Below are 24,775 nucleotides of genomic sequence, written 5' to 3'. Positions count from 1 at the left end.
ACTTTTTATTTCTACGGAGGACCTCCCTGAAAACCACGTATTTACGTGACGGGTGCTTCCTCCTTAAAGATTGTTTATTTATTTATTATTTATTTATTTTAGTAGCTAACATGGTAAAGATGATATGTCTTTTGAGCTCGGTAATGTATGAAAGAAAGTTGTTTTAGTCTGCCAAAGAAAATTCTGGATCCTTGTGAAAAATCAAACCTTAAATAGACCATTTGATGCTATTGGGGAGCCTTAAAAGCTAGCACGGCAAAGCCAGTGAAGATGTCGATCAAAATATGAATTTATATTTGTATTTTTAGCTAGAATCTTGTGAATGAGTGGATGTGTTTACCCAGAGTTAGTCTCTTCCACTAAGGGCCTGTTTACATGAGTGAGGGTGCCCCTACATAGTAGGGTTACCCTAGCTAGTAGGGAGACCCTTCTCTATTGTAATTATACTGCGTGTTTACATGTGAGGTAGGATGACCCTAGGGGTAGGGTTACCCTACCTGAAAGGTAGGGTGACCCTACTGTGTAGGGACGAGTTTTGCCGCCATTAGCCCATGTAAACGCAAAACCTAGGGCTATCCCTAGGGGTAGAGCTATGTCCAGTCATACCGCTGACACACAGCGCAGGCATCTCAGTGAAACAAAATGGCGGACAGTGGAACAGCATCCACAGCTAGTGTTAGCTACAAAACTGGTGAAATGTTATATTGGGCTGAAATGTGCTGGCTAGCCAGTTGTAAACGCTGTCTTTCAGCCATTAGAGATATCAACAACAAAGCACAAAGTTGAAAAGAAGGAACTAAAGAAGCCAGTGCCGTAAGAATCGAATTAACCGCCAAAACTTTATCTCCCGCCGTCATTTTGGTTGTTTTCCTTGCTGGGTGACCTGGCTATTGTGTCAGCCCTCGCCCCTAGGGTTTCAAATTACCATGTAAACGCTCGGTATCTTCAACCCTACCAAGTAGGGTAACCCTATCCCCTAGTGGCACCCTTTTCCCATGTAAACAGGGCCTAACTCTGGTTTACCGTCCCTTTCCACGCCACGCATCAAATGAAGCAAAATTCATTTGAGAAGCGTTGAGTGCCAGGTGGAAATTTGAATAATTTGCAGTCATTTCCGCTCTCGAACTACGCAAATATTTCACGTGGTTGTTTTTGCAAAGGACAACTAAGAAATGTGGAAAGTTTTAAAACGCACGCGTTGAGCTATTGTTCTGCGCATATCAGATCTTTTGTTTTGACGTGTCCTCGTTTCCGTCACTGTCGTGGTTTGCAAGGGGCAGGTGCCCTGCACAGTGCACGCTGCTAAGATAAGCAAAGTTAGCCGAGGCCGACATTTATGCTCGTGACAAAACGAAAAACGGCATCCTACTTTTATTCACCACCGATGTCAATATTTACAATCGTCCTTGTTCTTTTCATGTTCTCATTTGACGATCAAATGGGGATATATATATATATATATATTTTATTTTGATAACCCAAGTTCATGACCAGACGAAAAAAAACACCCTTTATCTTTCTTACAGTCATGTTTGTTGATATTTAGGACACCTATTTAAAGTTTAAATTTACTTATATTTAACTTATATATATATATATATTTTATTTTGGATATAATTCATGATGTAATTCTTTTTCTTACTATTAAGCAATTCAACCAGTCTCCTTATTTATTTGCTGAATGATTTACACGACTAGATAAATTTTACTCTGAATGTGTAAATAACTTGTATATTTATCTTTAAATTTCTTTAGGTTAAGTAACTAGTATATTTAGTATATCAGTAGCGTCCCCAATTAGTTTTTAGTTGTAAAGCTAAATACATTGACACTTGAATAAAGTTTTCTTCTTTCTTTACTGATACCAAGTGGCCTATAGTCAGTAGCACTTGTGGAAAGTATCTATCGGTGTATAAAAGGTAAAACTTAAAATTGATTAATTTTCGTGGTTAAGGACGGCATTACAGTATTACTTCCTTAAAATTATAAGATGACTTTCGTTAAGAAAGCACTATAAATGAAAAGCTCAGCTGACAATTTTCCTCAAAAAATGCGAAGAAAATTGAGTCCGTAAACGCATTCTTATATCAAGCGATATTGCTAGATATCATAATATATTATTTACCTACGGTGAAATATAGTGATAAAATCAATTCCCTCGCCCAATCTTTTTCATCAAAAGAGTCTCGTGTAATGCGAGTTTGGGAGTTTTGAAAATTAATTCAAGCATGTATTCCACGTTCCTCTTTCGGCTCTGTTTGCTCTTGTAGTGAAACAGCAATGTTCGCCATTGTATTCCAGTCTCTGTAACTCATAGAAGGAGAGGTTACAACATGAGGGATAAATTTTTGGATCCGATCTATCAATGGATGGGCGATATCCGTATCTTCGATCAGCCCAAACTTTTCCCTTTGGTAATACAAGGGTGTCCCTCGCAACAGCATCAGAGGAAAAGCGACGAGCGAGCCATCCGTCGTCTCTTGAAGCTTCAGTATAGTCTGCTGAAAACTCTCGACGGTTTGCAGGGGCAAGCCAAAGATGAGGCTGACTTCGTGCTTAATTCTACGTTGATGAACAAGAGCCAACTTTTCTAAAACTTTCTCAGCTAACTTGTAAGTGTTGGCATTACGCACTCGCTCAATATGCAACAGTTCTTCGGGGTCGAGCGTTTGAACACCAAACTCTAGAACCACTTCAGCTCCTGTGGTATTGCCAAGCGACTCAACCTGATCTAAAAATGTCTTCGTGACTCTTTCAGGCCTACACTGGAGGCTGATTTTTCCAGAAAATCTGGCGCGTTCTAGAAAGTCAAGTACCATGTTCCCGTTCACCGTGTTAAAGGTGGGATCAAGCACAGCGAGATCCCGGACATTATTGTCGACGAACCATTCGATTTCCGACAGAATCCGATCCCTTTGCGAGTGCTGGATTTTAGTCCAGCTCTTATTAGCCGACGAAGAAGGCGATGGATCTCTGTGCTGGCAGAATGAGCAGCTGTAAGGACAACCACGGGTCGTTTCCCAGCGCATGAACTGCTGAGGCTCCAGCGTTCCGTCGAGGAAAGGCGACGAAAGCTCGGATAATTTGGTGGACGTGTGCAAGCCCTTGTCTGGAGTATTTGCTAAGTGGACCCCTAGGATATTTTCCTTCCCTTGCGCTAGTTCTAACACAGCTTGTTCGGCATATCCCCGTATGAATACGTCTCCTTCTGGGTAGTACTTTTCTAGCTGCCCTTTTCCGACGTAAGACACTTGAGGACCTGCAATAACAATCCCACCAGGGTAGTCATAATATTTCAGCTCCTTTACAATCGTTTTGAGGAAAGGCTCATTCCAAACAAAGCCTCCAAACATGAGATCATATTTCGAATCATTGTAGTGGCTCCAAATCGTGTCAACGATATTTCTTGCCAACGGATACACTTGTAGTTCTTGAGCGATATTATAGGTGTGTGCATTGTACTCGATTTTGTTGTGGTTCAAATGGCTGATTATACTCGCCACACCAAGCGACAATCGCGGATCCTTAGGCCTAATATGATCGAGACTTATCAGTATTGGAATTCTAGATCGTAGCATTTGCTTTCCTGGGCTCCTGGTTCAATGCATTCGTTGAAACGAACTACGATTTAAACCAACGACTCTAACGATTTTGTTTTTCCATGGCGTCATTTGATTTCATTACTCGGAAAAAGCGGAAGTAACGCGCGCGAGCTCCTCGAAGGCGTAAGAGCTGCCACAGGCAGACCAATATCATTGAAAGGCTGTGAGTGGAAGCCGAGAGCATTGTTGACAACTCATTACATCCACAGGCCAGTACTAAATGATGATAGGAATTCCGGGTAATGATCGGATTCACAAGGAAAAAGGACCATTCCTATGCCCACTTAAGACTCTCCATTTTATTCCCGAAAAAGATGGCCGTCGCTCAAAAAGTAGACTTTAATAAAAGGAAACCGAAAGCATGAATGCAGGCCCCTTAACTAATCACCGCCGCTCATTACATCATCGGCAGCTACTCAGGGAAAATATATTGAAAGCCCAATGTCAAAGCCGAAAAATGGAAGATTTTAAGCACGAAAACTGAAAAGATCTAATGTAAAAAATATGGCCAAAATCCCGCCGAAACCTGACCCAATAGGCAATTTTCGATATACTTAAATTTAAACTTGGCTCCAACGCTTGAGAAATAAAACAAAAGAAATCATATCGAGCATTAGGCATAAATTTATTTCTTTTGTTGATTCCCCTAAGACCTGGAGCCATCTTTGTTAGTGCAGCACTCCCACTTTAGTGATTTCCTTTTGCGTTCCTGATTACATTTTTTGCGTTTTGCACACGAGTTTTCCTATTATTTTTCGCATTTTTGCACTCACGTTGATTTATATTCTGTTCGTTTTTTTTGCATAATTTTGCTTTGTTTAATTTCATTTTGTATAAGCTTCTCGGTAAAAATTCAGCACTAGAGTATCAAAGTTCTTGAAATCAACGTCGATTCCTTCATTGCGATCAGCACACAGTTTTTTCCGTTCTTCGTGCCACAAATCATACGACGTTTGTAAGTGTTTTTCCTTGCCCCATTGCTTTTCCTCTGCTGTTTATGTTTTTCTATTCTTTCTACTCGTCTTTGTAATAATTTGCAATTATTTGTTCCTTTATTAGCAACCGCGATCGACCGTGATGTAACAAAGTTAAACTGTGCTCGTTGAAACCGGACTTGTTGGCATTTACAATCTTAATATACCTATAATAGCCTATTCCTTCTCTTTTCATTGTTTTCTTAACGAAGAAATCATTGCCTGTTTGAAGCTAACTTTCAAAGGGCCATTACGCATAGGGATTCAATAATAACTGCCAATATGACGATGTGCACGAGTTTAACCATCCTGGGGTCGTCAATTCTTGGGAGCTTGTTGCTTTCGGACATTTGCGACAGGGTGTAGCCTTGCCTCCCCTGCCCGCCACCCTCCTTACTCCCTCGAGAGTAGAGGAGGGTCGGCTATAGTTCACCTGGTGAATTGTGAGTTGTGTAACTTTCGCTGCGGGATAAACAGTCATTCGCAGCTTTATTTCCTATTTCAAAAATGACTTGTCGCAGCGATAATTTCGTTGAAATTTCTGATATGAATTTTGATAACCCAATGTTTTGGAGATTTTTGTATTCCTAGGTCCAAGTTCAAAGTTTTGTGCAAAGTTTTTACGCTTCTATGCTAGCGGCGATGTTGGGTTATATCGTGCGAGAACATGCAAATTTAAACTTATGCCGGAATATATGCAAGGTTCACCAGCCGCCGATAAGAACGTCATTTGCATTTCACAATACAAGTAACTTGGTAAATAGTTAGAATAGCATCATAGCTAGGCTGTAAAATGTTAGTGTAGCGAGAAGGATTCGGTGGAACAATACGGGGAATTATGGTCTTGAGGTTAACGATTCGTGCTTGGAGCTGGTACATGCGATGTTTGGAAATTCATCCGTGGAAAACACAGCTTATATCGACAGGTAGACTTTGACCCTTAAATCACTGATCGTATGTAACAGCTTGAATTTTAAGGAAAATTTTAAAACACCTGGGTAGAATTTATGGTGTTTCAGCAACTTGGTTGTCGAAAGCGCTTATCGATCTTTGGGCCCACTTTCCCAACCAATGTTTGGCAATTTAGCTGGGATTACGTACGTTTTATCGAACGCAAGGTAATTAAATCTTTGTCTTGACATCACAATAATTCGTCGAGTCGCATGTATTTTTCAAACCACAGGCATTTATTTTTCTAATTTCTCATACATTTACCACTGTTCTACTTTAAGGTTTCTCTAAATCTAACCAGTTAAGTTTTTTCATTATCCCGGAATTTTTAGCTTGCTTCGAAATTTGTTGTGGGTACGAGAACGTCGTCGCTATGAAAAATTTGTTTTTGATTCGTAAAACGGAACCTAGCTTATCATGATTTAATTCGGTCAATAATTGCGCTCATGGTCCTCTTTGCAAATTTCATGCGAAGTCCATGATTTTGGATACAAAGTTATCTTTATCAAGAGAATATAAACTGTATATCTATGAGACAGGCGATAACCTAAACAAGGATCAGTTTCAGATCCTTACAATATCTCAAATATTATCGATCAACTCGACTCAGCTAAGGTAATTTTCCGGTTTACTCTATTAAGCCATCCTTTAGTCTTCATCAATAGTATTTAGAAATGTTACTTGGCCTCTTTGAACATCAGAGTGGATGGGACACCAAAACATATAGTATATTTTCCAATGTTCGAGAACTGTCCTACAAAAATCGGTCAAATTTGCTTTAATTTCGTAATCTGCGTGAGGTAACGAGCGAGCCCTTTGAGCGGCGTCGAGAAAACTCTCAAGGAGAAATGGTTGCTAAAGGAAGAACATCTGCTCGTTATTTTTAGCCTTCCTTTGTTTCAAAGAAATAATTTGGATATATCAACAAAGTTGAAATGGTAAATTGGCCACCGTAATGATTACAAAAGCTGACGTTTCGAGCGTTAGCCCTTCGTCGGAGCGAAAGACGAAGGGCTAACGCTCGAAACGTCAGCTTTTGTAATCATTACGGTGGCCAATTTACCATTTCAACTTTGTTGATATATCTAAATTATTTCGTTACTCCCACAGACGCAGCCCCAAACAGTTTCTTTCGAAACTATCAGCCTTTATTCATTTGTTTCAAAGACTTGCTCTGACGATTGCCTCGACAGTAAATGCTCTCGCCGACACTTTTTTGTACACCCTAAAACCGCCAAAATCAGAGATCCGTCATCTTTCCTTCTATTGCGTTTCGCAATACCAAACTGGCGCATTTTTTTAATCTGAGTCCTCAGTGGATAATTTATATATGGAGACATAAATTATAGCCTGGTGTAACATAGGCGAATATTGTACTTCACTCCTCTTTCCAATTTTTCCTTCACCTGCATAATTTATTTTCTCGGATCATGTACTTCACTCACATATCTAACTCAGTCTGTCTGAAGTAGTTGAATAATTTGGATATATCAACAAAGTTGAAGTGCTAAATTGGCCACCGTAACTATTCCAAAAGCTGACGTTTCGAGCGTTAGCCCTTTGTGGGAGCGAAGTAGTTGACCTGTCGGACTGAAGTAGCCTGAAGTAGTTGACCTGTCGGACTTGCCTCGCTTACCTGGCTTCCTTGCCTGCTGGCAAGCGGTAGTTATACGTGGTATGTGCAAGATTCCGCACGGCGAATATATTCGATCGGCCGGACAGACGGAAGATCTGGGATGAGTGACAAAGCGAAGGGTAGGGGGGAGGGGGGAGGGGGAGAAAGCTAGAAACAGCTCTCCCCTCCTCTTCGCTTTGTCACACGTCCCAAATCTTACACCCGTCCAATGTGGCGAACGAACATATTCGCCCCGCTGAATCTCGCGCATACCAACTACCGCCTGCAAGCAGCTACTGGCTTACTTGACTAAACATAACTGCCCATTCACTGAAGGAAACCTGATACAACGGCTACAGACAGAAGCATTTAGCGACATTTTCTTGTATGTTCTTGGAATTGAGTTAATCCGGAATAGAGGTATCACAAGAGAGGTGTCACTTTGGTTGTGGCTCTATCAGGCCGCAGATTTTTTTTCCTTTTTTTCCTTTTGTTGCATTTTCGTCCACAAAAGAACTCAGAAAACAATTACGCTGAATAGTATTTTGATAATTTTCAGTATGTCTCAAAAAAAGTCTGACGTTAATTTATATTTTTGACAAAGTTATTCTACTTTACTTAAATATTATACATACATACGTAGACGAGTACGCTTAATCACCCATGCTTGCCCCAGACCCCCAATGCAAAAGAAGTGGTTGATTTAAAAAAGTCTCAAAAAATAGCCAGAAGGTGACGAAGAAGGGGAATTAAGAAAAGGTGACTCAAAAGAGGCTGGTAACGAAAATAACTTGGTGCTCACATTTAATTAGCCCGTTTTGTTTCCAGGAGCCCTTCTTGGAGCTGGAGACTTCGTCGCACAGCAATACGTAGAGAAAGTTCCATTGCGAGAGCATGATTTTGTGCGTACAGCCCGAATGGCAGCTGTCGGAACTGTAGTGATCGGCCCGATATTCCACGTGTGGTACGCACAACTTGACAAAAGATTTGCCCGCAAAAGCCCCGGAAATGCCATTCGGAAAATGACAGTGGATCAAAGCATCTTGGCGCCTGTGTTTCTTGTTTTATTTTACGGCGCTGTCGGAATTGTTGAACGTCGTACCATCAAAGAGATTAGTGACAAAATCTGCGAGGAATTCTATCCCAACATGGTTGTGAACTACCAAATCTGGCCAGCTGTTCAGTTCTGTAACTTTTATTTTTTTCCCGCGCATCTTCGAGTACTGGTTGTAAATGTTGTGTCACTGTTTTGGAATACATATCTGGCATGGACTTCACACAAGGAGTTGGAACATTCCACGAAATAGTGTTATCTGTCCGAGAAGTTTTCTTTTGGAGGGGAAGAGGGGGGCGGTGGGGGACAGTGGGGAAGCGACCAGATGAAGATGTTGAGAATCATGCATTTTGGCTCCGAAAAAAACGCTGATAGTTTCGATCAATTGCATTTGTGTGGTGACAAGGGGTTGTTTTTATACTATTTTGGTGGTCGAGGCGGACCTTGAATTCAAATGATCTCTTTCAGGTTTAAATCGATCCAAGTTTCATATAACTCATGGATCATTTATGGGCCGCTATTCAAAACTTTCAATTAAGATGTTGTATTTCTTCCAAAATTCCCCTTGGATCAATTTCTTACGTGCCTCACCGATGAATTCTGAGTTGTATCAGTCCCTCAATGAGTGTCAGGCAACACTTACATCTGTCTGGGGTCGTTAGGGAAACTTCTTCCATTAGCTGGGAGATGTCAAACCTTTATAGAGGCATTTTCATCTTCAATATTTTCTTGGAAAGGCGCAGCTAATTCATGTATCTTTTCTTATTGCTTATTTAAAGTGACTGTCACTATTTATTGTTATTTTCTGCAAGCTTGCAAATAGTTCGACAGCGTAATTTTGAGGAATTCTAGTTTTCACGTTATTTATAACTCTTTCCATAAACAGTTACATGTTGTGGATTTTAAGTAAACGAATATGGTTGAAACTGTAGATAAACAATCAAAAAGAAACACGATTGACTTGCGGTCGCCTTTCCATAGTAATTGCTCTAAAATGCAAACGAGAAAAAAATTTGCTTCCAAATCACGTAATCTTGACATTTAAGAAATACGAACATATATATCATGTCATATTCACCATAATGACGATTAACTGTACATCGATCGTACACAGTGAATTTGGAATTCATGTTTTCTTACAAGGGTGTGAGTCCGGCATCAGTTGGGCAGTAATGCAAGTATTTATTTGCCTCTAATAAGCAGTTGACAATTGAGACAGTCCCAGATCGCTTGAGTAACTTAGCTATACTCTAGAATAAATGTGACAATTGCCATGTCAGAGCTTTTGACAATAAAAAACGCTGCTCTTACCACATTGCAAGAATTACACAGAACAAGACTACCTTAGTAGCTTGTGCTGCATGTGCACTTGAGTGTTTGGACAAAAGTCACCCTGAAGTTACCAAGTTCTGGACCATTCAATGTAGTCCCGAATTTTCTGTCTTACAACGGGTTTTCATCAAATTGCAAGGCTTTGAGGGTCAAGTGACAAATTTTTCCAAGATCTAAGGCTGCTAAAATATTTGCATCGAGAAAGAGTTTTATAATGTAATAATATTTCAAAGTGTGCGATCGCCCGTGTGATGGTAATCCTGAGAAAGACTGTTGGTGGTGGTGATTGAAGTTTCGACAAACTGTACGGAAGTCATCATGAGAGTCAAGTGAATAGTTATTGTCAGTAAAATGTTCTTACTCCAGTTCGGTCATGATTTCCGGGTCTGTTTTGATCCGTCGGCACTAACTACTTTCAACGACTTCCTCTGGAAAGCTGGTTTACCAAATTAGCACAGACTGCCCTCAACTGCATTTTAACATTATTATAATACATTGTAGTCACCATCTGTCTTCTCATTGGCTAAACGCCCACAGTTTTAATTCTGGGAAACAGCGCAACCTACAGATTATTCACTAATCTGTACCCACAGATTAGTGAATAATCTGTAGGTTGCGTGCGCGATGCATGCTTTCCGGTGGAGCAATGTCAAGTTTATGGATAGCGAAGTAAGAATGGCTTCTCGATTCGCTTCATCGACCCAACGAGAAATTAAGAAATTACTTGAAGATAAAGATTTGGAAAATACCTAAAGATCGACAAAGGTGGCGAAGGAACAGTTCTACGAATACCTTAAAGAGAAAAATATCCAGGAGCCACATGACAGAAAGGAATTAGCTCAAGTGAAAATTTGTTTATCACACAGTTGTACATTTTTAAGTTTTCGAAAATAAACTGTGTTCGCTGCGATAATGCGTTTGGCGCTATTTCCTTTAAAACAGTGTATAATAAAACAATTATTGGATTCGGTTTTTGTGATATCCGGAATAATGAAGGTCTCGGTCAGTGTTATCAGCCTCAGTCTTCGGCTTCGGCAAATAACGCTTACCTCGACCTTGATTACTCCGGATATCACAAAAACCGAATCCAATGATTGTTTACAAACGAACCGGACAGAATGACCTAACGTTACTTACGCCACTTGAGTGTTACAGCCAATAGCATCACAGCAAAACTGACCAATCATTTTACACCAACTGGACTAACAACATTCTATTGACAACAACTATTCACTTGAGTCTAATGATGACTTCCACACAGGTTGTCAAACGTCAGTCGCCACCACCAAAGCAGTCCCTCTCAGGACTACACTCACCCGGACAATCGCACTACACTTTCACATGTTACCCCCGGGTTCAAACCATTTACTGTGAAATAATATTGTTTTGGAATCATACAGGTTAGAGTTTGATAATATAACGCGTCAAACGCGATCTCACTGAACATCTTGTTCCTCTATGGCGACTATGATGTACTCCTTTAACGATAACTTAGTAAAGTATAAAGGATTTGCGCTACCTTTAGGCCTTGAAATTGACGTATTTTTCGCGGCACCTGTGTACGCTCAAATTCATACCCTAAAGCTCTCCTGGTGCCATATTATAAAGAGTACTTGGTGTTTAGGAGATTAATCTTTCCTCCCTTACATGTTTTGAAACAATTCACGACGTCTTCAATAACTCAAACGAGAGAAGGAGAAAATAACAAGCTGTTTCAAGCTCGTAACGAGTGAGAGACAAGGAAAGTATTTGAGTTCCCTTTCGAAAAATCGTATCTTGTTCCTTTCAAATTCACAGCGGGTGCTGTTAGTTCTGATCAGCTTGCAACAGCATCCCTCTGAAAAATCACAAAGCTTGAGCTTCGAATCCTTCATTGTTCGGGATTTTCTCTACACAAGGTGTTGCCGGGCTGAGGTTAATCATGAAATCTATAACAAAAACCTTCTGTAAGTGAGTTTGTATTTCCACACGATAACAAAGTAACTCAAAGAGATTACAACAACTTGCCAACTCAATCGTTGTACCTAACTCGTGCAAAAACTGGCCCTAAACGGAGGACTTCGTGAAGGAAAAATCCAACTCAAACCAAAAAAAAATAAAGACCTAAGAATCTACTATAAACACTGAAAAATGTATTGGTAACATACTGCAAAGTTCAGTTTGCCTAGGAACTACTTCGGTGCTGTAAATAAGCAAGAAGGAAAATTACAACCACAAAATGAATTACACTTTTCAATGAAAATGAAACAACTGTAAGACTCATACTGAAAAAAACCACCAACACGACCTAATAGCGGAAAAAGCTGCTTCGCTCTACAAATACCCATAGCCCCGAGAAAAATTCAATCGGAAGTCTATTCTGCAACACACCGTGGTACATTTCGTACAATACATTAAGAAAAGTTTTTGATACCAAAGTTTAAAATGAGCAATTTCGCCCTAAAGGCCTAACAAAACAACTGTTTTTTTCACTAACAGTCAAGCTATACTGTCTAAGATACTCAAGAAGTTCTCGTCGCCGGAGAGGTTGGATACAAATCGTTGCCAAAAAGTCGTCAGCAAGGATCTCGTCTTTTCTGCAAACAGGTAAAAGTATCAGAAACGTAAATTCAAAGCATTAATTTTGACATAGGTTTAAATGCATTCCTAAAGCATTAAACTTGTGTTGCACACCAATGTTTGTAGAAGTATCAGAGATCCTTGGGGTCGGCGCCGAACAAGCCAATTTTCCGTTGACTCATTTTGATATACATTGAACACAGACTGAAATTCATCTCGTGTCATTACGTTATCATTGAACAACCTTGGAGACGTTCTGGTTAAAGTCTTCCATTAAACTTGGATATCATTTCGCGGCTCATTTCAAATTATACGTTGTGATTCCGTAACTAAAAACATATCATCTTTGAAGACATAAGAGCCATTCCAGTTACCTGCTCTCTCACTAAAACTGACAGGCATAAACATATACCGTGGCAAGATAACTTACTAAAAGATTCAAACGTGGGTGACTTTCCACGTGAAAGTGAACGTGGAATAAATTTTCTTTTTTTAAAAATCATCTCTTGGTTGAAGTCTACACCTACTTCCTACAAACATGCTCTGGGCTTACTTTAAAATACATCATTAATTAATATTGACCTACTTACATTCGACAATATCCAAGACTGTTATCTTTAATTTAATTCAAGTCTGATGTCGTCCCCAATGAGTACGAAGGGTGCCCAGTACTGCACCTCGCTCAACTTTCCAGACTCTTTCATGCTCTTCATAGCTTGGTTAAGAGCTTCACTGGCCAGCTTCTCAGTGACCAGTTCTTCATAGAAATATTTCATAAACTCAAGAGTAGCCTCGTCGTCAATCGCCCACAGCGACACAAGAACAGAGCGAGCACCTGCACCTAAAAACGCTCTTGCAATTCCAACCACTCCCTCGGCCTTAATCTCTCCACGAGCACTGTGACAACAACTCAGCACAACCAGCCTTGCTCGTATGCGAGTATCCAGCACATTCTTCATTGTTAGAATAAAATCCTCCTCTTGAAAGGGCTGTGATGAGCAGGCACTTCGTGGCGCCAAAGCAATTTCGCCTGTTTTCATTGAGCCATGTGCTGCAAAGTGCACCAACGTAACAGAGGGAAGTCGTCTCAATACCTCATCTTTTTTTGCTTCTTCGCCAATAAGAGGATCAGCGCCAAGGATTCTCCCGATCATCGCTACTTCTTTTCTTGCACATGGCAGTTGATGGAGCTTCTTCCCCTTGAGAAGAACCTCCTCCAGACATGGATCACCCACGAGTAAAGCACCCTTGTTACTGTGGAAGTCGTCTGGGTAATCGTTAATCAACCTCAGAGTAGTCAGAGATGGAATCGTTCGAACTCGAAAAGAGTCACAGAGATAGTTTGACTCAGAATTCATTAATGCTGCAAAAGGGACTAACCACAACGAGCTCTCAGGAACAAAGATAACTTGATTGCCATTGATGAGATCAGCAATCGGCTCAATGATAACGTCATACAACCTCCGCAAAGCTGTGTTCGGTGAGCATTTAGGAAAGATATCAGCATGACCTGACCTTTTCTTCATCGATTCCTCATTGCAGGGCTCATCGAGAGAACGATTTTCGCATTTAATAACACCTCTTTTACACTCTCTTGACACTGTGTTTACTAAGCTTTCAATAAAAGTATTGGCGTCTTTGAAGAGGTCATAATTACTTATCTCAATACTTCTTAATTGCATATCTTGAGCACTGTTAACAAACCAATAGTATATCTTGCGTTCCGTATCATCTACCGCCATAAAAACTGTATTTGATGGAGCACCGCCTGCAAGAACATCGAAATCACAAGCGGGTGGTGTGCGAGGCTGAAGTTGTGTCTCTCCCGCCCCATAATTAAAGCAAATAAGGTCATTGAGCGCCTGTGCACGTCCTTGTTCAGCAAATAGAAGTGCATCCAAAACTTGATTTTGTTTTAAATGAACACGCCACAAAGAATTATATGCGTTCCTTTGCATGTTGCTGTAGCTAATCTTCCAATCATCTTTCAAACGTAAACTAGCTCGGATAGCATCACAGATTAGCACACAAGAATGAAAGAGGTTGGCAGCTCTTTCTAGGTCGCCCAACCTCCAATACTCATTGCCAAGATTGTGGTAGCTCGTTGCCTCTCCAGCCTTGTCTCCCACTTCTTTGGCAATTTTTAGATCACGTTCATGATACTGGATGGCTCTTTCGAAATCTCTTAGGCTGTGATAAGCATTGCCGAGATTACAGTAACTCATTCCCTCTCTAGCCTTGTCTCCCACTTCTTTGGCAATTTTTAGATGACGTTCATGATACTGGATGGCTCTTTCGAAATCTCTTAGGCTGTGATAAGCATTGCCGAGATTACCGTAACTGTTTCCCTCTCCAGCCTTGTCTCCCGCTTCTTTGGCAATTTTTAGATGACGTTCATGATACTGGATGGCTCTTTCGAAATCTCCTAGCCTGTTATAACCATTGCCGAGATTAGCGTAACTCATTCCCTCTCCAGCCTTGTCTCCCACTTCTTTGGCAATTTTTAGATGACGTTCATGATACTGGATGGCTCTTTCGAAATCTCCTAGGCTGTGATAAGCATTGCCGAGATCACCGTAACTGTTTCCCTCTCCAGCCTTGTCTCCCACTTCTTTGGCAATTTTTAGATGACGTTCATGATACTGGATGGCTCTTTCGAAATCTCCTAGGCGTCGATAAGCATTGCCGAGATTACCGTAACTCACTCCCTCTCCAGCCTTGTCTCCCACTTCTTTGGTAATTTTTAGATGACGTTCATGATACTGGATGGCTCTTTCGAGATCTCCTAGGCTGTCATAAGCATTGCCGAGATTACAGTAACTCTTTCCCTCTCCAGCCTTGTCTCCCACTTCTTTGGCAATTTTTAGATGACGTTCATGATACTGGATGGCTCTTTCGAAATCTCCTTGGCGTCGATAAGCATTGCCGAGATTACAGTAACTCTTTCCCTCTCCAGCCTTGTCTCCCACTTCTTTGGCAATTTTTAGATGACGTTCATGATACTGGATGGCTCTTTCGAAATCTCCTAGGCTGTGATAAGCATTGCCGTGATTACCGTAACTCTTTCCCTCTTCAGCCTTGTCTCCCACTTCTTTGGCAATTTTTAGATGACGTTCATGATACTGGATGGCTCTTTCGAAATCTCCTAGGCTGTGATAAGCATTGCCGTGATTACCGTAACTCTTTCCCTCTTCAGCCTTGTCTCCCACTTCTTTGGCAATTTTTAGATGACGTTCATGATACTGGATGGCTCTTTCGAAATCTCCTAGGCTGTGATAAGCATTGCCGAGATTACAGTAACTCATTCCCTCTCCAGCCTTGTCTCCCACTTCTTTGGCAATTTTTAGATGACGTTCATGATACTGGATGGCTCTTTCGAAATCTCCTAGGCTGTGATAGGCATTGCCGAGATTACAGTAACTCTTTCCCTCTCCAGCCTTGTCTCCCACTTCTTTGGCAATTTTTAGATCACGTTCATGATACTGGATGGCTCTTTCGAAATCTCCTAAGCTGTGATAAGCATTGCCGAGATTACCGTAACTGATTCCCTCTCCAGCCTTGTCTCCCACTTCTTTGGCAATTTTTAGATGACGTTCATGATACTGGATGGCTCTTTCGAAATCTCCTAGGCGTCGATAAGCATTGCCGAGATTACAGTAACTCTTTCCCTCTCCAGCCTTGTCTCCCACTTCTTTGGCAATTTTTAGATGACGTTCATGATACTGGATGGCTCTTTCGAAATCTCCTAGGCGTCGATAAGCATTGCCGAGATTACCGTAACTCATTCCCTCTCCAGCCTTGTCTCCCACTTCTTTGGCAATTTTTAGATGACGTTCATGATACTGGATGGCTCTTTCGAAATCTCCCAGGCTGTGATAAGCATTGCCGAGATTACCGTAACTCATTCCCTCTCCAGCCTTGTCTCCCACTTCTTTGGCAATTTTTAGATGACGTTCATGATACTGGATGGCTCTTTCGAAATCTCCTAGGCTGTGATATGCATTGCCGAGATTACCGTAACTGATTCCCTCTGCAGCCTTGTCTCCCACTTCTTTGGCAATTTTTAGATGACGTTCATGATACTGGATGGCTCTTTCGAAATCTCCTAGGCTGTGATATGCATTGCCGAGATTACCGTAACTCATTCCCTCTCCAGCCTTGTCTCCCACTTCTTTGGCAATTTTTAGATGACGTTCATGATACTGGATGGCTCTTTCGAAATCTCCTAGGCGTCGATAAGCATTGCCGAGATTACAGTAACTCTTTCCCTCTCCAGCCTTGTCTCCCACTTCTTTGGCAATTTTTAGATGACGTTCATGATACTGGATGGCTCTTTCGAAATCTCCTAGGCGTCGATAAGCATTGCCGAGATTACCGTAACTCTTTCCCTCTCCAGCCTTGTCTCCGACTTCTTTGGCAATTTTTAGATGACGTTCATGATACTGGATGGCTCTTTTGAAATCTCCTAGCCTACGATAATCACATCCGAGATTGCAGTAACACTTTCCTTTTAAAGCTTCGTCCCCCACTGCAATAGCATAGAGGAGGACCCTTTGGACAGCTGTTGGAGGTAGGTCTTTGTTGCTTTGTTTCTCCTATGGTTTGAAGTTGGAAATGTTCAAATCATTCATTTACCTTTGTACCTCTTGGCCTACGTATCCTCAACTTCCTTTTTCTAATGGCCAACCATAGGAGCCAGACTTGTGTGCCTATATGGTTGAACTCGATTTATTATACCAACCTCAGCTGGTAGGTGAGGAAATTTCTCTTTGAGTATTTTCAAGACGAAAACTGCTTTTGCACAGTCATCGTCCCTCGAGGTTTATTAATGATAATATCTTTGAAGCTAAGCGTAAACTTAACTTTGGGGTCTAAGAAAATTCCATAATTTAATTCAATCATTTTAAATAGTCAATAGCTCAGAGTAAAAACTAATAAGAGAACAGCGCACGGCTAATGACTTCTGTAAAATACAGCTGCCAAAATGTCATAGATTATAAACACACTTCAGACATCATAGACGTAAGAACTGCTTTCTTATGTCTATGGAAACATCGAACTGGTCCTCTTGCATGGAATCCCATCAATGAAACGTCTTTTTCCATGTTACTTCTTGTTTTCAATGAAATTTTAATGTCGTAACTGTCCACTAACCTCGCTTTTTGCGCTGTATTTTTCATGGCTAATCTTTACTTCTTGTTTCGTTCCTGATTCATCTGTTCCATCAGTTTGCTCACTTACACATTGAGTCCACAAATCAAGTAACATCTTGTTGTTCTCAATCTTTACAAGTTCGAGTCAAAGAATTGTCTCATAAAAGGGGTTTCGGTTCATTTTCTTTTGCACAATGAAAACAAACTTAACCAGGCTCATTCTACCATTCATCCTGATGGAATTAAAAGAAGCCACGAGAGCTAAAAGTAATAAAACCAGAACTATTTCAACTTGTACTACTTCTATCACTAGTAGTGGTAATGGCAGGAGTAGTAGAAGCAGCAGCAGCGGTAACAGCGGCGCTTTCAGCACCACTATATCCTTCAAGATATTTTAAATTCAAACTGCTTACTATAACACTAAAAGCTGTTTTCCGTGAATGCGGTGCGTTAGACTTGAAGAATGTCGTTGATCTTACGTTTAAGGTTACCGTGCACCTTTAGGGGTGTCTCGCGTGCAAGCGATGTAGCGCGTCCGCTTTAAACTGTAGATATCTAAACTCCGGTATCAAATTAAAGCTTATAGGACTGGCTATCAGCTGCAGACTATACCAAAAATTTTGATAAAAATTAATGGTCGAATTTTTCACAACCTGTAAATGCAAGTGCCCGAATCACCTTTTGAACGTTACATGTCAAAGCGAATTTTGTTTTTGCTTATATAATGTGTTCCACCGTTTCCGCGGCCAAAGCACTAAAAAAGGTGTTTGCGATTTGCCATATTCAATCTCAGTGAAAAGTTACAGAACATTTTCGAAATAGGATTAAAAAAATGTGGAGTGATCGTACAAAAATCGCTCTTGAAAAAATTGTATTTAGAAATAAAATATTCGAACACACGTTTTTGTTGTTTATATGTAAAACTAGCGACTGTCAAAATTTGAGAGCAATTGAAGAAATTCCCTTTGACTTGTAGCTCTTAAAAGGTGATTCGGGCGCTCGCATTTATGAGTCGTGAAAAAATTCGACAATTGATTTTTTAAAAAAATTTTGGTATAGTCTGATAGCCAGTCCTATAAGCTTTAATTTGATATGGGGTTTAGATATCTATAGTTTAAACCAGACGCGCTACATCGCTTGCACGCGGGACACCCCTAAAGGTGCACAGTAACCTTAAATACCCCTTAGGCTAGAGACTCTGTGTTCCTTATATTGCATGGTAGACTGTTCCATAATGTGGCACCATTGTATCCAAAGCTTTTTCTGTAATAATTAGTGCACGGCAAGGGAACATTGAGCTTACTTTCAGAGTCCCTGAGGTCATAAGCACAGTCACGCCACGTAAACGTTGAATACAGATACTCTGGAGCTAGCCCGTGCAGACATCTCTACATCACGATGGCTTTATGACTTTCCTGCTGGCGTGCAAGATTTTTCCACCCTAAAAGTTCGAGTAGCTCAGTTGCATCAGCATTATAGTTAGAGAATATCAACATACGGGCTCCTCTATTCCGCAGTTTTTCTTGTAGCGTTTTCCCACAGCTACCCCAAACAATGTCACAGTAATCAAAGTGAGGTTTTATTAAAGCTTGGTAAATGAGATGTACATGTTTTTAATTAATTTTTTTTAAATATAGACTACTGAGCAGTACTTCTGCGAACAATAGTTGTAAAACTTATTTTATTTTCAGACGCGTTTAGTCTAACTGTCGTAGACTTCTTTAGGGAGTTTTACAGGTATAACTAAACGCCTGTATTTATAAGCCAAAGTTACAGGGGCCGATGACCGTAAAGGCTTGGCCGGACTTACGAACAGGAACGGGGGAAGTTGGGAAAATTTGTGAAAAAGTTAACACGTGTAAGGCAAGGTGAGAAAAATAGTTTGGGGGCCACGGTTTTAGCTCTGGAGAAGTCTACGACAGGTAGACGAAACGCGTCGGAAAATAAAAGAAGTTTTACAACTACTGTTCGCAGAAGTGCTGCTCACTAGTCTATGTTTAAAAAACTGTTCAAGTCAACACTAGAGGAAGCCACATGGCGAACAAAACTGGTGACAGTCGCTACGGACCAAAACGCCGCCGATCTTCAGCCTTGTTTGATCCAGAGCTACCACGTCCAGTAAGCAGTTACTCCAGACTCGACCCCACTATCGAAACCATCCTCCAAAGGACAGTTTGAATGCGAGCAGATGCCGAGAAAGCCTACTCCTCTCTCCAAGCTAGAATCAATTTGCTAAAGACTCACGCGGGCCAAGGCACTACTACATCTGGTCTTAGGATCAAGAAAATCCAAGAAGCCAAAGGACATAATGTTGACGAGCTTCAAGCCATATTTGACGACATTGTTCGCGAGGCAGAATTGAAGCTGTTGGAAGCTGCTAAAGATCATCTCTGCGCTGAGGTGAAAGTCCATCAGGAGGCCGTTCGTTTCACTACTGCAAATACCGAAGGGACGATTGCGCGATGGACGGTTGAGCTCCGGAAAACCGATATTTCGGAAGATCAGGTTAGCAGCCTCTGTGTCGCCGCTTCAGCCTTCGCAGAAGAGCTTTCCAAAGACAGTGCAGTCTCTAGAGCTTCTAAAGCTCTTCAAGCGGAGATTGACCGCAAGGAAAAGCATAAAAGTCTTGTTCACATGGACATTAGCGAGGGTTTCGTGCCTTCGGAAACTTCGATCCGAGAGATCGTTCGAAACGAACTCCGTCTTCCTCTGGCACAACAAACCGAGTCCACACAAGTCGACAGCGCAAAGTATCTATCGTCCACTCCGGTCTTCATGGAAAGCAAAATACTAAAACCGGTGCCAAGCGCAATGGTAAAAAATCAGTACCCGCGGAAAAGCCGACCCGAACAACGAAAGGCCAACCAACGCCAAAGGTCAAGATCAAGTTCTAACAATTCTCGAACGCCGTCAAAAGACGCCCGAGGCAAAGGTTCAAGCCACGTAAAATAGACAGACGTTCTACACTCCAGAGATGGTTATTTAAGATGGCAAATCGACCACTATTTGACCTGCTTCCACGAAACTCGGAAATCCACAACTTTACCTCTGTTGAGCTGACTAAGCGGCACTCTAAAGTTCTGGGCCTAGGCCTGAAGTTCAGACCTTCCCTGCGACCTCCGACTGTTCCTCAGTTCGACCAGCAAATTCAAGACTTTTGCCGAAGAGTTTGCCTCCAAGATAAGTTTTCCAAACAACCTCAAAGCAGTGATTTCAATCCCAGATTGTACGTTCCAACTGGCTGGATTCCATTGAGGGAAAACCCAGATCTTAAAGACAAGCTCTTAGCGCTTCGCAAAGAGTTACAAAAGAGCATCACGGCTGAAAAGCCGCACTGGAGAAACAATCTCTCGAAGCAAGCGCGAGAAGACCTCCACGAGTGGAAATCCAATCCTGGCATTAAAATTCTGCCCACGGATAAAAAGCCTGGACCAGCTCTTCTGTCAACGGACTGCGTTGAAGCGGAGATACTCAGACATTTGCATGACGAGCTGTCATACCGCAAAGTCACGCAACAGGATTGGTATGCTAATCGTACTTATGTAATTAATTCTCGCGAAAGGCTCATGTCTATTTACAGCAGATTTATCTCCGCTAATGTTGCTCGCTTTTGCATAGTTTCGATAATTTTATAAACCCGGCTAAGTTCTACATCATCTCTAAAGTTCATAAAGACCCCATGATGGGAAGACCAATTGCTGCTTCCCATTCATATATCACTAGGCCAATTAGTATTTTTGTTGAGGAGCTTATTAAGCCCGTTATACATTTGCCTACGGTCGTTAGGGCTTCTTGTGAGCTTATTCAATTACTTGAGAGCACAGTCTTGCCTAAATCAAGCTGTCTTCTTGTCACCGCGAATTTTCCATCGTTATATCTCAACGTAGACACTAAAAAAGCCTTTGTGGCTCTCGACTTGCTCCTTGGCGAAGAAAGGGCTCCCGAAACTCCACTACTGACTGAGCTTGCCAGAATTGTATTCGACAATAACTATTTATCATCTGAATTCAGTCCGGATATTTTTCACCAAATGTTTGGTATTGCTATGGGCACTCCTTTTGCCGTCACAGTCGCAAACGCTTTATGTATTTCCACGAAAAAGATATTGTGGAACAGTACTCTCAATTTCTCGTGCTCTACAGGCGTTTCATTGATGACTTTTTTGCCATTTGGTGTGGACCCAGGGATACCCTCCTGAAATTTCTTGGTGCTCTTAATACCAAAAATGATCGAATCAAGCTTACTCATTGTCGGTATTAGCGACAGCAGCCTTTTTTTTCTAGATATTTGTCTGTTTAACGATAATTTCCCAAGCGTGCTGCAATTTTCTACGTATCAGAAGGCTCTTAACAAATGTCTCTACATACCATTCGAGTCGTTTCACCCCTCTAGCAACAAGAAAGCTTTTATAAAAGGGGAGCTTATGAGATATGCTAGAAACAGTTTTTCCTTTAAGTCTTTCTTCGAGACTAGGGATCAGTTTTGGAAGCGACTGCGACTTAGAGGCTATCCATTTAAGTTTTTACTGCCGCTGTTTCACGGTATGCGTTACCATGACAGGGAGAAATGGATCTCCCGGCCACCTAAACATAGATCTCGGCCACGCAGGACTCCTGTCTTCAAGACTTCGTTCAACTGCAGTCATGCCCGTATTAAGAAGGTTATCAGTAATATTCTGCCAGACTTATATTGTACTGTGTGTTACAAGAAAACTGCGACAATACGTAATCTATGTAAGTAAGTTTTTTGGGGGCCACGGTTTTAGCTACAACTATGGCCCCCAAAATATTTTTCTCACCTTGCCTTAAGCCTGGTTCACATATTCACATATAGTGCAGACGATAGCACTCGATCGCCAGCGATCGTCTGCGATTATATGTGAACAGCTCTGCGATCGTGTGCGATCGCGATCGCAGGAATAGAACCATGTTCTATTCGTGCGATCGATTGCGATCGTCTCCGATCGAGTGCGATGAATGTGAACAAAGTTCTCTGATCATGCGATTGAAATGTGTCCCATAATGCTATGTTTTCCAGCACTGCAAGCGGCATGATGCCATGACAACCGATTGTTTATCAAGCTTTACTCGTGTATCACACGGTGTTTTGACAAGATGGAAGGCGAAATTGACACGAACAGTCTATGGAAGAAATTAGAAAATACGATTGTTTGTTCAATCGCTTTAGGACTTTCCGCACCCAGAAGCAACATGTCTTCTTCGACCTAGCAGCGAATCTCCGTTGAAGTAGAGACAACAGAAGCAGAATGTTAACACCTATTAAAAGTTCAGCGTCCTTGGCGTCGATGATCGATCGCTGCGACAGGTTGCGATCCTGAACAAGCGATTCGCGATCTTCGGTTGAGTGGTTTCAGCGATTGCGCGATCACCTGCGATCGTCTGCGATTATATGTAAACCTGGCTTTACACGTGTTAAATTTTTCACAACTTCGCCTGTTCCTGTTCGTAAGTCCGGTTAAGCCTTTACAGTCATCGGCCCCTGTAACTTTGGCTTATAAATACAAGCGTTTATACTTGTAAAACTCCCTGAAGAAGTCTACGACAGTTAGACGAAACGCTCACTAGTCTATATTTAAAATTTTTTTTTAAAAATTAAAAAATAAGGTTGATGCTGTAAGATGTAAGATTAAGATTCGTGGTATTTAGACGAAAGTCAGGCTTTTCACTCCCGAGATTGACCACCCCTCTACTTTTTGGCGCTGAGGGCCCTTTAAATCACTTGACAAAAGGCTAACTTTGCGGTACTGAAAATGTATATTCCCGACAAACTTACGGTAAATCAGCTTTTAAGAGGCTTATCTACCTCATTCTTAACATTATGGGTGCTTTAAAACAGTTTTTTTTGAAGTGCGGTTTTTTATTTCCTATTCAATACCATTTTGTAACGGTCCATACCTTTCCCAATCACTACCAAGGATTTTTGGATAGGCACAAGAAACTCCTTTGACACAATTATTTCTAAAAAAGGTTCAAGGTTGCTCTTAGAGCTATTTTTCTGCCAAAATTGATCAGTTGTAAAATATTCTACTTTTTAATGAAACTGCATTTTTAATCATTTTGTTTTCATATAATTCAGTCTAAGAACAAGGAAACTTCAATACTGTACTTACAATTAATTTGAAGCTCATAATGTATAAAAAATATACGCATGAACACAGCTTACCTGACAGAAATTACATGAATATTTCCTGCGAAAATGCTTTCGGGGTAAGAGCTACGGATTATTGCCTGGTCATGAACGTAAACTGTGTATTTTACATTGTTATGATTTGACTTAAGGTTACTTCCCACCTTCAGAGGCCAAAAAACTCGTTTTTCGTTTTTTGGACTAGATTGAAGTTTCTAACCATTGCAAGAAGGTCAACATAAACAAGTAAAGGACCCACGTCGTGTCAATTTCACGGTATCAAAGGAAATATTTGTTTCACATAATATTGTAGTACCAATAGACCACTTTCATAAATGGCTGCCGGATTAATATTCTTTTGTTTCAATTCAAATTAGCCCTTCTGGCCTCGCATGAGATAATGTATTCTTTTGAATTTTGTACTGGAGAACGAGGCCAGAAGGGCTAATTTAAATTTAAACAAAAGAATGTTAATCCGGCAGCCATCTATGAAAGTGGTCCATAGGATCCGGTAAGTAAAATTTACTTAAATATCATGCCAAAGATTCTTTTAGTATTTATGGCTTAATTTGCATTTAACATCACACTGTTACGAGTTTAAGAACGTCCAACCTATAGTCGACCCAAAAGCTGTACTAGATATAATTAATGATATAAACACTCAGTATAAACCGTATTTTACAAACGGGAAAAATACCAGTGAGGTTGGCGAGCTTTTGTGTCAAGGGTGATTTGAACTTGCGTAGATTTGCCTTTATACAGGAAGCTTTGTTTTGTTCCGTAAACATTTCTATAATTGCGCCGTGTTTTTATCGTGACGTTAATGATATAAACACTCAGTATAAACCGTGACGAATTTGTTGTGGAACATTTCAATCTTTTTCCACAAACTACGTGTTGACTAAAGATACAAAAAGACATCCATCTATTAATCTTTATTGTGGGAAGACTGTATTTTTACTCTTCATAGAACGGTGTTGGCCACGAAAAATATTCTCAAATCGTTTCAGTAAGATTTTATCACAAGCAAAAACCATACCAGGTATGGGTATATTTCACTGCAAAAAGTAATTAGTGTGCTATTTCAATTTGGTGACGATTTCCACATGGCAAAATTGCTTGATTCACAGTCATAATCACACGTTTCTTTCATAATTTTTTTCCTGACGAGGCCCAAGTCAATGCATTCTGTTCACATTTGGCCAAGGTGCTTTTCCAAGTGTAATCCTACACGAACCTCAACAAAAGGGAAAGGTGCCCCAGGGAGGAAGGCCAGGAACTAGCGCTGTATACAACGATCATCCGTGTTGAGATTAAGGAAAAAAGTACTGCAATTATCTACTTGTGGCCCTGGATAATACTCATACTACAAAGATAAAGTCCGGCCT

The 24,775-nt window shown here is 40.9% G+C and overlaps 3 protein-coding genes across 18 annotated transcripts in view; 2 read left to right on the top strand and 1 right to left on the bottom strand.

The window, feature by feature from the left end:
- The window catches only part of LOC148738207 (uncharacterized), a 214,876-nt gene that overhangs the window by 37,882 nt on the left and 152,219 nt on the right, over positions 1-24,775 (top strand). The window lies entirely within an intron of this gene.
- LOC148738222 (mitochondrial inner membrane protein Mpv17-like) lies at positions 5,328-9,156 on the top strand. The gene is made up of 2 exons (XM_088750308.1): positions 5,328-5,502; positions 7,971-9,156. Exons 1-2 carry the CDS (start codon positions 5,415-5,417, stop codon positions 8,447-8,449), a joined length of 567 nt encoding a protein of 188 aa, XP_088606434.1. The 5' UTR covers positions 5,328-5,414; the 3' UTR covers positions 8,450-9,156.
- LOC148738220 (uncharacterized) overlaps positions 9,355-24,775 on the bottom strand; it is a 30,386-nt gene continuing 14,965 nt past the window's right edge. For 7 of the 10 annotated variants that reach the window (XM_088750144.1, XM_088750146.1, XM_088750141.1 and 4 more), the window contains 3 exons: positions 17,242-17,370; positions 12,678-16,682; positions 9,355-12,104 (listed from right to left, as the gene is read on the bottom strand). In XM_088750144.1, coding sequence (XP_088606270.1) covers positions 12,705-16,682; positions 17,242-17,370 — 4,107 coding nt within the window. In that variant the 3' untranslated portion in view covers positions 9,355-12,104; positions 12,678-12,704. Of the gene's footprint in view, positions 12,105-12,677; positions 16,683-17,241; positions 17,502-18,543; positions 24,666-24,775 lie in introns of those variants that run through there. The other 3 variants (XR_015996982.1, XM_088750148.1, XM_088750145.1) reach the window with 3 other exon arrangements.

Source organism: Stylophora pistillata, chromosome 2 (genome assembly GCF_964205215.1).
Source record: "Stylophora pistillata chromosome 2, jaStyPist1.2, whole genome shotgun sequence".
Taxonomy (NCBI): domain Eukaryota; kingdom Metazoa; phylum Cnidaria; class Anthozoa; order Scleractinia; family Pocilloporidae; genus Stylophora; species Stylophora pistillata.
This window is presented reverse-complemented; position numbering and strand designations above follow the sequence as displayed.